This window comes from Entelurus aequoreus, linkage group LG01 (assembly GCF_033978785.1).
Source record: "Entelurus aequoreus isolate RoL-2023_Sb linkage group LG01, RoL_Eaeq_v1.1, whole genome shotgun sequence".
Classification (NCBI taxonomy): Eukaryota; Metazoa; Chordata; class Actinopteri; order Syngnathiformes; family Syngnathidae; genus Entelurus; species Entelurus aequoreus.
This window is the reverse complement of record NC_084731.1, coordinates 26,136,156-26,149,160: the sequence shown is the minus strand read 5'-3', so window position 1 is coordinate 26,149,160 and position 13,005 is coordinate 26,136,156. Positions and strand designations below refer to the sequence as shown.

General features: G+C 39.3%; 1 protein-coding gene across 2 annotated transcripts in view; it reads left to right on the top strand.

The window, feature by feature from the left end:
* Positions 1 to 13,005, top strand: part of arhgap46a (Rho GTPase activating protein 46a) — a 99,156-nt gene that overhangs the window by 82,753 nt on the left and 3,398 nt on the right. For both annotated transcript variants that reach the window (XM_062046570.1, XM_062046562.1), the window contains exons 6-9: positions 1,575 to 1,648; positions 4,439 to 4,638; positions 5,027 to 5,118; positions 5,187 to 5,356. In XM_062046570.1, the coding sequence (XP_061902554.1) occupies positions 1,575 to 1,648; positions 4,439 to 4,638; positions 5,027 to 5,118; positions 5,187 to 5,356 (536 nt within the window). The remainder of the gene's footprint in view (positions 1 to 1,574; positions 1,649 to 4,438; positions 4,639 to 5,026; positions 5,119 to 5,186; positions 5,357 to 13,005) is intronic.

The window sequence follows — 13,005 nt, the reverse complement described above, 5'->3', positions numbered from 1 at the left end:
CTTTCATAATGATTGAACAATAGGCAACATTTAAAAAAAAAAAGTGCAGTTCCCCTTTAAGAGTGACCTCTTTTGAGTGGGATGGAAAATACTATCAGATGAGGCCATGCCGATGTACTCACAGACTCAATAAATGAGTTTCACAGAACTTCTGTTTTGGAAGAAAAAAAAAGGATGAGAATTTCAGAACAGTTCTGTTTGCTCTCAATGGACAGTCTGTGAATCACATCAGTGGTCTCACAACCTTCTCATCGGCACAAGGCCTCATTAGAGGAACCCACACTGCCAGCTGTTGTGATGATGTCATCAATCGGGGCCACAGTCATCTCTGCGGCAGCAACCTCTTACATTGTGCCGCAGTGACTCACTCTGTGCTTCTACGCTGACTAAGAAATCATGAAGATACACCAGAACACGTGCACTATTCAGGGAAGACACTTCAATGACTGGTCACTAGCCAGAAATCCCAGCATGTTTAAAAATAGTCAAATGACTTACTGATAGAAGAGCTGAAACACATATTTTTGGTCTGTTGCATGTATGAACAGGGGCTTACATTGTTTTCAACTAGCCTGGTGAACAACAGCAGCAGCAAGACACGCCCTTTGATTGTTTACTTGTTAAATTTAGCTATATTAACAGGTGTGCTTGCCGTTGGGTACAGTGCACACACGCCAAACAAGCTCACACTGATTCTCTGTGGACTTTGGTTGCTTGGTTGCTGTTTTCATACAATCAAGCACGTAAATTTAGAACATCGGCCGTGTTGAACCTTTCTCCACAGGTCCTTGCACGTTTGGGTTTCTGGATGAATAATTCTCTTCTCCAAGATCTACCAGACATAATTACTGAGTCAGTTTTGGTCGTGGGAGTCACCTGTTTGCTATAAATCGAAGGACTTTTGAGGAAAGGAAAACATGCTGGAACATGTTTGCTACTCTAGAAAATCACATTAGTAAGCGTGTCCATCTGGCCAGGGTTCAGGTGCCTGATGCGTTGGAAAACTCTGGTATGAGGAATAAAGTAGTGTAAACAGAGATGATATATAGATTTTCTTACTAGTACACGCTGACCCAAGGGGTCAGATTTTTCCTTTTTAGAGACGATTGGTTGGAATTTCACCTGATTACATTACAAATTGCCGGAAAGTATGTACTGCATCCTTGAAATCTTGAAAAAAAAAGTGCTTTTGCAACCTTTAAGAATTTATGTTGGCCTCACAGAAAAGATAGACCTTGTGTTTTTCTCCCCAGAGGCCTTTAAGTGTGTATAGTGATGAATCACCTGAACGTGGAAGGTGTAGGCGGATTCTGTGTCTAAAGCTTTTGTTCAATAGCAGTAAATCTTCTCCCAGCCTGACACTTTAGCCAGGCCTCCTCTAATCCCCATATGCTAGAATCACACTGTCAACATGTCTCTCCAATTACCACTCCTACCAGGTTTGACATTTGTAGAAAAATAACTTAATTTATTTACTTATCAGTTTTAATGCCAGATGGTCTCACTTTGAATTCCAACTGCACTTTTTGGTCATCAATCTCATTGCTAAATTACCTTCCTCTCTAAACCAACAGGTTTACCGATCAGCACGTATGCCAAGTTCTGCCATCGAAAACTGCAAAAGGTGGCCATCACAGGAGGCAAAAAGGTAAACCAGGAGTACAATTGAACACACTCCATCTCTGTATTTAAAAGTTATTTCCACCATAGAAATAATCCAAATTTAATTAATAGCAATAGAATCTTACAAGAACTCCCGATTTGATTATTGGGGAGATGATTTGATTCAGAATCAATACTCGATTCAACACGATTCTTGATTAAAACCGATTCTTGCAATATATTAATTGGTATAAAAAATATAATCAAACCTTTTCAAAACAGGTTACCATTACAAAAGCTCCTCTTGGCTGCTGACATACGTGCAGTGAGTAAGTATAAAAATGGCCTAAAAATGTATTTTTAAGAATGTATTATTTTAAAAAGAATGGTAATAATTTAGGGGTCGGCGTGGCGCGGTTGGGAGAGTAGCCGTGCCAGCAACCTGAGGGTTCCCGGTTCAATCCCCACCTTGTATCAACCTCGTCACGTCCGCTGTGTCCTTGAGCAAGACACTTCACCCTTGCTCCTGATGGGTCGTGGTTAGGGCCTTGCATGGCAGCTCCCGCCGTCAGTGTGTGAATGTGTGTGTGAATGGGTGAATGTGGAAATAGTGTCAAAGCGCTTTGAGTACCTTGAAGGTAGAAACGCGCTATACAAGTCTAACCCATTTACCATTTATTTATTCTTCAATTTAAAAAATAATAATTTATTAGGATTTTTTTTTAAAAATATGAATCGATTGAGAATCGGAAAAAATAAAAATTGAGAATCCATTGTAAATTTTAAAAAATTCAGCGCCCTGGTAATTTATTTGTTCCAGGGTCAAACTTTTAGGTAATATTACAATACTACAAGTGTAAAAAAAGTTATGAAGTTACTGTTTTCAACTTGATTTGGCAAGATTTTACGGAGATGTTTTTATATGTTACAACTTCCATTTATGTGTGGTGTTCGGGTCTGTGGGACCCGTTTTCATTTTTTATTAAAAGAAAAATGATACAATTAATTAATTTTTTCAAACTGAGACTCACTGACTTTGGCTCATTTTCTGTGAAGAACATATATCAGAATATATATTTAATGACCACACACCATACACCCCCCTACACATTTCTATTACATGTAAGATGTCCGGGTCCACTGGATCCGGGGCTAATAGAAGTGTGGAAATTGATGTTCTGTGTACCACCCACACACACACACACACACATACACACACACACACACACACACACACACACGTGTAGGTACACAGAACATCAGAGGGTCAAATGTGCGAGAAAATGAGAGCAGACAGTGTTGACAAACAATGTTGCAACCTTGTGTGGGAACCGCAGGTGCAGAAACACAAAAGAAGAATACCTGTGGGATGCAGAAACTGGCAGAGAAATTTTCCGTGCAACGTTCATATTGTTGTTACTCAGCCAGCGTTTGTGGCTTTTAATGCCTCACAATCAAACACTTTTATGTTAAGATACTGAACAGATGTTTATTGGGATAAGGTAAACATCTGTTCAGTATTTTAACATAAAAGTGTTTGATTGTGAGGCATTAAAAGCCACAAAAATGCAACGGGTCCATCAGACCCACAAACGCTGGCTGAGTAACAATCAAACACTTTTATGTTAAGATACTGAACAGATGTTTATTGGGATAAGGTAAACATCTGTTCAGTATTTTAACATAAAAGTGTTTGATTGTGAGGCATTAAAAGCCACAAAAATGCAACGGGTCCATCAGACCCACAAACGCTGGCTGAGTAACAACAATATGAACATTACACAAGGGTTAATAACAGTTTTTTTCTCCACCAGTGATTGCTCTGAAAGGTGAGGTTAACCCTTTAGATCAGATGTGCTTAAAGTTGGGCCAGCAGATCATTTGGCATACTTTAAAAATGTAATTAAACATGTACCGCATTAGAACATTGGGTAGGATTCAAGGAACTTTATTGTCATTCTAGCACTAATTAAAAGGCATGAAATTTAGTACCAACGTACAAATGAGTGCCACAAGAAGAATATTATGTACATAAATAAAATAGGACATACAGTAGGTTATAAATAGCATAGGTTAATGGGAATGTATTATAGATACAATAAAATGGATAAATAAAATTCTCAACAACGCTGCTATGACTAGAGCTGTCCTATCTACTGAACTTCCCTCCTAATCATCTGACACAGGCCATGTTTAATTTCCTTTTTAAAATATGTTAGGTATCTGTGGGCTGCAAATTGCCCACTGTCCCTACTTTGGACACATCTCAAGTTAGACCAGAGCTGTCCTACCTAGTCTTCCAGCATGAACTGACGAAGTCTGCTTGGATGAGAGGCGAAACATCTTCTCAGACAACCTGAACGGTCCAGTTGGGATCAGTTCAATGCCTTGCGAATTAGGAGGGATATCACAAAAAAAAACTAAAAAAAAGAAAAGATCAGATTGGCTCCCGCATCCTTTATTTTGTATGGTACACGACCCTCTGGAAAAAGTTTGGAAAGTCCTTTGTTTCGGATGCCCGCTGAGGTGAGATAAGATATGACGTCATGCAAGATTACTTACGTCCATGTTTTCCCCAGATGTTGTGGGTAAATTCAAGTAGTGTTGCTCTTCAGGGCTGCCAAAGTTGGTGCCTTCCACATGTGAGATTCATCTTTTAGTCACTCTGCATACTCTCATAGATATAATTACAAGCACACTGACACAGTCACAGGTGGACATAAACACAGACCCGGAACAGCTGTAGACCGGGGCAGACTCATGATTGGTAGCTATATTGGTTCCTCACATTGTCACTTAAATCTGCCTTTGTTTTCCTCGTTCTGTCTCCTGCCAGGGGCTACGTAAGCCAACCTTGGAAGAGGTCGACCACAGTAGGCGAGCCATCATCACGCCCTCCCTGTTTGGTAGCTCCTTGGAAGAAGTAATGGAGAGGCAGAGCGAACTCTTCCCAGACAGGAAATTGCCCTGGGTGCAAGTTCAACTTTCCCAGTATGTTCTTGCACTGGGCGGGGCTCAGACGGAGGGCATCTTTAGGTAAGACCCTCCAAGTCGGCCCTACACATGCCTCGACATGAGTCCAGGAGATTTGGTCTTGTGTGTATGCACTGTATTGTGTATTCAGTGTGTTTCAACAAGTATGTGTGTATGGCTTCACATCAAAGCAAGCCCCTTTGTGTGTACTCTAGTACAGTCCAACTCTTGTGCCGTGTACTGTTTCATAGATGCATCATAATGTGTTTACATCACTGCATGTGGGATCCACTCATCGGTTTTGTTTGTTCTAAGGATTCTCAAAATGACATTCTCTTAGCTTTGAATCCTAATTTCTTCAGAACACACCTCATAAACCCTCCAAAGTAGTACGAGGGGTCCCTCTTGTGGCCACGTAATGCAACTGACAGGCTTTGGTGTCCTGCTTTAGAGTACCCGGCGACATCGATGAAGTCAACGCTTTGAAGCTACAAGTTGACCAGTGGAGGATCCCTGAGAACCTGTCAGATCCAAATGTTCCTGGTGAGGAATGATACGTTTTAATGCCACGAGTGATCCGCAAGTCATGCTTAATAACGTGTCTCCGTCAGCCTCCCTGATGAAGCTGTGGTACCGAGAGCTGGAAGAGCCTCTCATCCCCACAAACTTCTATAAACAGTGTGTCAACAATTGCGATGACCCAGTGGCAGCCATTGCAGTGGTTCAGTCTCTGCCGGAGCTTAACCGGCTGGTGCTCTGCTACTTCATCCACTTCCTACAGGTAAACACTATAATACGGACAATGTGAATGTTCAGGTCAGTTTCAGTTCATTTCGAACATGCATACGATACAACGTAATGCGACATGTATTTCCAGTTGTTTCATTACAGCATGTACAAAAAGGAGTAGGAAGAAGCAGAGCTTATTTAATCCTACCCCCTTTTCATATCATAGCAGTTTTATCCCATTTCCTTGTTCTGTTTGTAACAGAACAGTGACTAAATAAATAAATATACCGTAAGTAAGTAAACAAATTCTAAATAAGTAATCATTTCATTAAAAAAAAGGGTTCATCATAATTGTTCTTTTGTACTTTGTGAACACTTGTAGTTTGAACAGTCTCTTAAACTGAATCATATTGGTGCTTTTTTTGACTTATTTGCTTAATCCATTCCATAATTTAATTCCACATACGAATATGCTAAAGGTCTTAAGTGTTGTACGTGCATACAAATGTTTCAAATTAGATTGTCCTCTGTTATATTTCTCTTTTGTTGAGAAGAAATTGCTGTACATTCTTGGGTAGCAGGTTATACTTTGCTCTGTGCATCATTTAAGCTGTTTGCAAAATCACCAAGTTGTTGAATTTCGATATTTTTGATTAAATAAATAAAGGGTTTGTATTAGGGATGTCCGATAATATCGGCCGATAAATGCTTTAAAATATCGGAAATTATCGGTATCGGTTTCAAAATTATTGGTATCGGTTTCAAAAAGTAAAATTTATGACATTTTTAAACGCCGCTGTGTACACGGGCGTAGGGAGAAGTACAGAGCGCCAATAAACCTTAGAGGCATTTCCTTTGCGTGCCGGCCCGGTCACATAATATCTACGGCTTTTCACACACACAAGTGAATGCAAATGCATACTTGGTCAACAGCCATACAGGTCACACTGAGGGTGTCCGTATAAACAACTTTAACACTGTTACAAATATGCGCCACACTGTGAACCCACACCAGACAAGAATGACAAACACATTTCGGGAGAACATCCGCACCGTAACACAACATAAACACAACAGAACAAATACCCAGAATCCCTTGCAGCACTAACTCTTCCGGGGACGCTACAATATACACCGCCCCCCACCTCAACCCCGCCCACCAATAATGCACTTTGTGACTTCAATAATAAATATGGCAGTGCCATGTTGGCATTTTTTTCCATAACTTGAGTTGATTTATTTTGGAAAACCTTGTTACATTGTTTAATGCATCCAGCGGGGCATCACAACAAAATTAGGCATAATAATGTGTTAATTAATTCCACGACTGTATATATCGGTATCGGTTGATATCGGTATCGGTAATTAAGAGTTGGACAATATCGGAATATCAGATATCGGCAAAAAAGCCATTATCGGACATCTCTAGTTTGTATGTTCTCTATATCCAACATTGTGTCATCCTAATTGATCTGTAGAAGTTATATTAACCAAATCTATATTTTAATCAGTTATAACCAAGATCACTATTTCAGTTCCATCACAAAAGGGTTCACAAAAACCCTTAAGTAAAACTGCGCACACAAAAAAATCCCCAAAGCCTACGCAGCCATTTGTATGAAATCTGTTCCATAGATGTGTAGTAATATTGTCCTTGTTATTGTTAAGCAGCGTCCCACAACATAACTACTGTTTAGTTACACAGCAATAAAGCGTGCAAAATGGCCCTCATATTAAAACTTGGCAATAGCAATGGGTAAATGATGCCTTCAGTGTGTGTGTGGTACACTCACTTGCTGTATTAATAATGCACTGATACTCCTAGTGTTTCATAATAGTTGTCAACTAGATTAAAAAAAAGTACTGAAATTTGACTTAAAAATAAAATTAATAGTTAGCAATTGTTTTTTCAACGAATAGCTGCGCAGAAAGGAATATGAAACATGCACTCCTGGTCAATGAGCCAAATAGTAAACCGGAAAAAAAGAACAAGAACCTCATTTGGCACTATAAAATCAAAATAATCCCACACTTCGGATTTTTTTTTCTTCTCTGACTTCATTTAGTAGAGCTGTCACTTGTGAACCAACTAGCAAACAACACTGCCCCCTGTAGCCCAACCCCTGAATCACAGGCAATACTCTCATGAAAACACAATAATCTAACTAAAATTATGGGAGAAAATTATGACAAAAAACTGGTGTGTTTAAATCAGGGGTCCCCAGTGATTCAGGGGCCAGATTGGTTTAAAAGAATTTGGCCGGGGGCCAGGGTGTCTGTTTATCTCTCTTTCTATAGCTATCAGCTATCTATCTATCTAATTTGATCTGATTTATCCATCTATCTAATTTATCAATGTAAACAAACGCCATGGGTGGATCTACAACCTAACATCCACTGTAATGATAATGAAGTACAGTAGTGTATCTTGTCGATATTACTATGATTACATCAATATTTTTTAGCATCACAAAATCATCTTTTTTTTTTTATTGTATTTATATTATGTTTATAAACTCAGGAAATATGTCCCAGGACTTTGAATATGACCAATGTATGATCCTGTAACGACTTGGTATTGGATTGATACCTAAATTTGTGGTATCATCCAAAACTAATGTAAAGTATCAAAAAACAGAAGAATAAGTGATTATTACATTTTAACAGAAGTGTAGATAGAATATGTTAAAAGAGAAAGTAAGCAGATATTAACAGTAAATGAACAAGTAGTTTAATAATTAATATTCTACCACTTGTCCTTAATAATGTTGACAAAATAATAGAATGATAAATGACACAATATGTTACTGCGTACATCAGCAGATTAAATTAGGAGCCTTTGTTTGCTTACTTACTACTAAAAGACAAGTTGTCTTGTATGTTCACTATTTTATTTAAGGACAAACTTGCAATAAGAAACATATGTTTAATGTACCCTAAGATTTTTTTGTTAAAATAAAGCCAATAATGCTATTTTTTGTGATCCCCTTTATTTAGAAAAGTATTAAAGTACCAAAAATTATCGAAATACATTTTGGTTTGGTATCGGGACAACACTACCTCCTACACTGAAAACCTAAACACTTTGAAATTTAGCATCCTCCTTATGTCTAATCATTCTGGGTGAAGTTTGAAAGCAATCGGAAGAAATATCTGGTTGCAGAATAACACCGAGAGATGGTGGGAATCTGCAGAAAATTACCTTTTTGGAGGTTTTGAGGGTACAAATATTATCGGCCGATAAATGCGTTAAAATGTAATATCGGAAATTATCGGTATCGTTTTTTTTATTATCAGTATCGGGTTTTTATTTTTTTTTTATTTTTTTTTTTTTTATTAAATCCACATAAAAAACACAAGATACACTTACAATTAGTGCACCAACCCAAAAAACCTCCCTCCCCCATTTACACTCATTCACACTCATCCACACAAAAGGGTTGTTTCTTTCTGTTATTAATATTCTGGTTCCTACATTATATATCAATATATATCAATACAGTCTGCAAGGGATACAGTCCGTAAGCACACATGATTGTGCGTGCTGCTGGTCCACTAATAATACTAACCTTTAACAGTTAATTTTACAAATTTTCATTAATTACTAGTTTCTATGTAACTGTTTTTATATTGTTTTACTTTCTTTTTTATTCAAGAATATGTTTTTAATTTATTTATCTTATTTTATTTGATTCATTTTTTTAAAAAGTACCTTATCTTCACCATACCTGGTTGTCCAAATTAGGCATAATAATGTGTTAATTCCACGACTGTATATATCGGTTGATATCGGTATCGGTAATTAAAGAGTTGGACAATATCGGCATATCGGATATCGGCAAAAAGCCATTATCGGACATCCCTAGTACAAATGTACATAGAAGATGCAGAGTTGTATGCTCACTAAATTGGGCACATAACTATGACAATCTCTACTACCTTATAATTAATTACTGCCGGTATGAGGCTAAATTCCTCACTCGTGGTGTTGCATGGTAAAAATCGCTGTTGGGCACACCTGCTCTAGCAAAGTCATAAATAAATGTACAAGCAATGATTCATTTCCGTTTCCATTTTGGCTGTGGCTACAACCGCTTGTGCCGACATCAGTCAGCCAGTCTGAACGGGTGTGGAGATGCTTTGCTGCACTGTAGCACTCAAACAAGGTGTGTTAGACATTTACAATGTTGTTTGAACATGATAAAACTTCTTTTCATCTCAGGCCAGCGCAAAGCTGGTTTGGTTAGCACAGGGGTCGACAACCAAAAACGTTGAAAGAGCTGGACCAAAAATACAAAAAACAAATCTATCTGGAGCCGCAAAGAATACAAAGCCGTATATAAGTCTTATAATGAAGGCAACACATGACGAAAGTGTCTATATTAGCTGTAATAGCCTACTATCAAAATGACTATGTGTCGCAGGCTGAAGCAAATCTTTGTTGACAGAAATGTTGAAATGTAATATTTATTCTACACATTTTTACAACATTAGAAACCATTAGTAAATCAGAGGCTACTCAGAGGGTGAGATAACTCCTGGAAATTACAGGCTTTTAATGGCCAAAGGTATAGATGTGTGTGTCCAAGTTAAGGCCGTCTACTTTTAATATATTTATTACAATCTTTGGCAAGATAGGTCATGTTTGCTGTGGTCTGGAACAACATGGCACACAAACAACTATCTGAAATGCAGGCAATATTACACACAGATAATGTGTCATGAGACATGCAACATTAAATTATATACAAAGAGGATAAATGTAAAGGATATTAAATTATCTCAAATATACCTACAAATGAGGCATTATGATGCAATATGTACATACAGCTAGCCTAAATAGCATGTTAGCATTGATTAGCTTGCAGTCATGCACTGACCAAATATGCATAATTAGCACTCCAACAAGTCAATGACATCAACAAAGCGCACCTTTGTGCATTCACGCACAGCATAAAACTTTTGGTGGACAAAATGAGACAAAGAATGCCGTGAAAGATTTTACATGTAAACAAACTGTTGCGTCACAGTCCACACTATGGTGAGTTCAAGAACCGCCGAAAATTAGTTGGACAAAACGATGTTCACCAAATACTGTCATCAGTGAAGCATACACACAAACATATTAAACAGTGGGCTTTCTAACAATTGGGAAGGTTTGTGTCATGTTTGTCCTCAAACAAAAAAACATACTAAAACAAAATAATGATTTTCCCCCCAACTTTTTCCATTTTCAATCCTTTTTTAAAAATGCTCCAGGGAGCCACTAAAGAGCCGCGGGTTCCTGACCCCCGGGTTAGAGGCACGATAAAAAAAATTTTTAAAAAAGTAATAACTAATTTCCATAAAACTTAGTGGAAAGCAGGCACATGCACTATTTTAGCTAAATGTAATTTAATATGGAAATTCACCGGAGCATTCAGCTAAGCAGCAAAAAAAATGGTTAAGAACAGCTAAATTACAATATATGATTAGAGATGTCCGATAATGGCTTTTTTGCCGATATTCCGATATTGTCCAACTCTTAATTACCGATTCCGATGTCAACCTAGTTTTGTTGTGATGCCCCGCTGGATGCATTAAACAATGAAACAAGGTTTTCCAAAATAAATCAACTCAAGTTATGGAAAAAAAATGCCAACATGACACTGCCATATTTATTATTGAAGTCACAAAGTGCATTCTTTTTTTTAACATGCCTCAAAACAGCAGCTTGGAATTTGGGACATGCTCTCCCTGAGAGAGCATGAGGAGGTTGAGGTGGGCAGGGTTGGGGGGTGTTGAGGTGGGGGGGGGGATGTTGGTGTATATTTTAGCGTCCCGGAAGAGTTAGTGCTGCAAGGGGTTCTGGGTATTTGTTCTGTTGTGTTTATGTTGTGTTACGGTGCGGCTGTTCTCCCGAAATGTGTTTGTCATTCTTGTTTGGTGTGGGTTCTGTTGCGTTGACCAGCATTCCTCCAATGGGGAATTCAAATTGCTAGTCTCTCCCAGATTCTTTTTATGGCAATATGCTGTTGTTTATATTCAATCACCAGGCAGAAGTTGGTATTTTGTGGTTTATTCTCCAAGCTTAGAGGACAAACCTGAGACCAATCCAGCACACCAGCGTTCCCCAGCCCGGTCCAGATCGGTCTCCCCTCCACCTCCTGTCCCCCCAAGCTCAGCACTGCCCTGTGCTCCTTATCTAAGGAATGTTATGGCAGTCTCAACAGCGCTCTGCCTGTCTACTCAAGGACACTCGAATCCAAGCACTTTGTACCACACGAGACATTAGCTGATGTAAATATGACTATAGGAGTTTTAGAATGAAGTAACACTTGAATATGGATATGATTCTGATCTGCTTCCATCAATCCCCCTTTAAGATCTTCTAATAAGATCTTTAATACTTGTACAAAACTTATAAAGCACGCCCCACATTAAAGTAGGTGCTGTTTTTTTTTCTTTAAGCAAGCTAGCAATAAAACAACAGCTTATTTACATGGGAGATAGATGGAGGGAGTCCACGTCAATGTCGTCATGGTCAGGGAAGTAAACCAACAATTCTCGAAAGTCTTAAAGTTACCACTTTGCTAGACCCCCTTTAGTGACACTTAGCCCAAGGGGCTGTGCGGTTCTGGATGGTCTTGAGGGAGGTTGTTCAGCAAGTCCCTCAACTGTGTCACGAGTCAGGTTGGTTAGTCTCAATGGCGGCGGGGAGTTAGAGAGGCCGCTGAAACAGGAGTTCCAAGGGGTGTTAATTTGGTGACTGGGGTCACCAGTCTAACCATAGCACAAAGCCCAACGGCTGACGTCGGGATTCTAATGTACAATCTGTGCTCCCCACAACACCAGAATAAGTCAGCTCGTGCCCAAGGGCCTATCCTAGAGCCATCTATCAGTGTGGTGCACCAGTAACGGTTAATGTCACCCAATTTGTTGGGGGACGAAGAGGGTCCTGTAATTTGAAAACACGTGTAATTCAGCTTTTGGGCCACAAAGGGAAGAAGTCGGTGGCATTGTCAACAGAAGGGTACACATGTCAGTCAACTTAAAAGGGGCGGGGTAAGTGTGGGAAAAGGGACGTCCAGCGGAAGAAGCAACACAGTCACCCAGGTTTTGGCCTCCACCTGAGCCACAGGTTGTCTGCACCCGCTCCTAAGGTCAAAGGTCAAAGTTACCAGGCCTTCGGTGGTGATGTCATTAGCACGCACAGATGTGAGAGCCTTTGAAACACCACCGAGGTGGGGTGGTACTTTAGGTGCTACAGAGGGTGTAGAGGTAGTTTACGCCCTCTCAAGGACATTAATTTTAATAATTCTTTTAGCGTCTGTATCAGTCAGGTCAAGCCCCAAAACAACATAAAAGGGACAATGGGCACAACTTACCAGAGTATGTTGTCTGCATCCGACACCAATGGTTCAGGGTTGAGTCGTAACAAATATAGAGGTTATTACCACGGTAATAGCTATTGTGTCCCCCGTAATTAATCACACTGCACAGGTCAAAAATAAGTCTTGCTATCCCCTTTGACCCAGTCTATTTAAAGTCCGCTGTATGTTCTTAGACACTTGTCAGTCACTGTCGTCAGGAAGGATGAACTGAGACACAAAGACAGTAGAACACGCCCAAGCACCAGTCCGTCAGGGAACACTACCGGGTGTAACATCCTGCCTTTCGTCTATCAATATCAGAGTAATTTAGGTAACAAAACGGGAATAA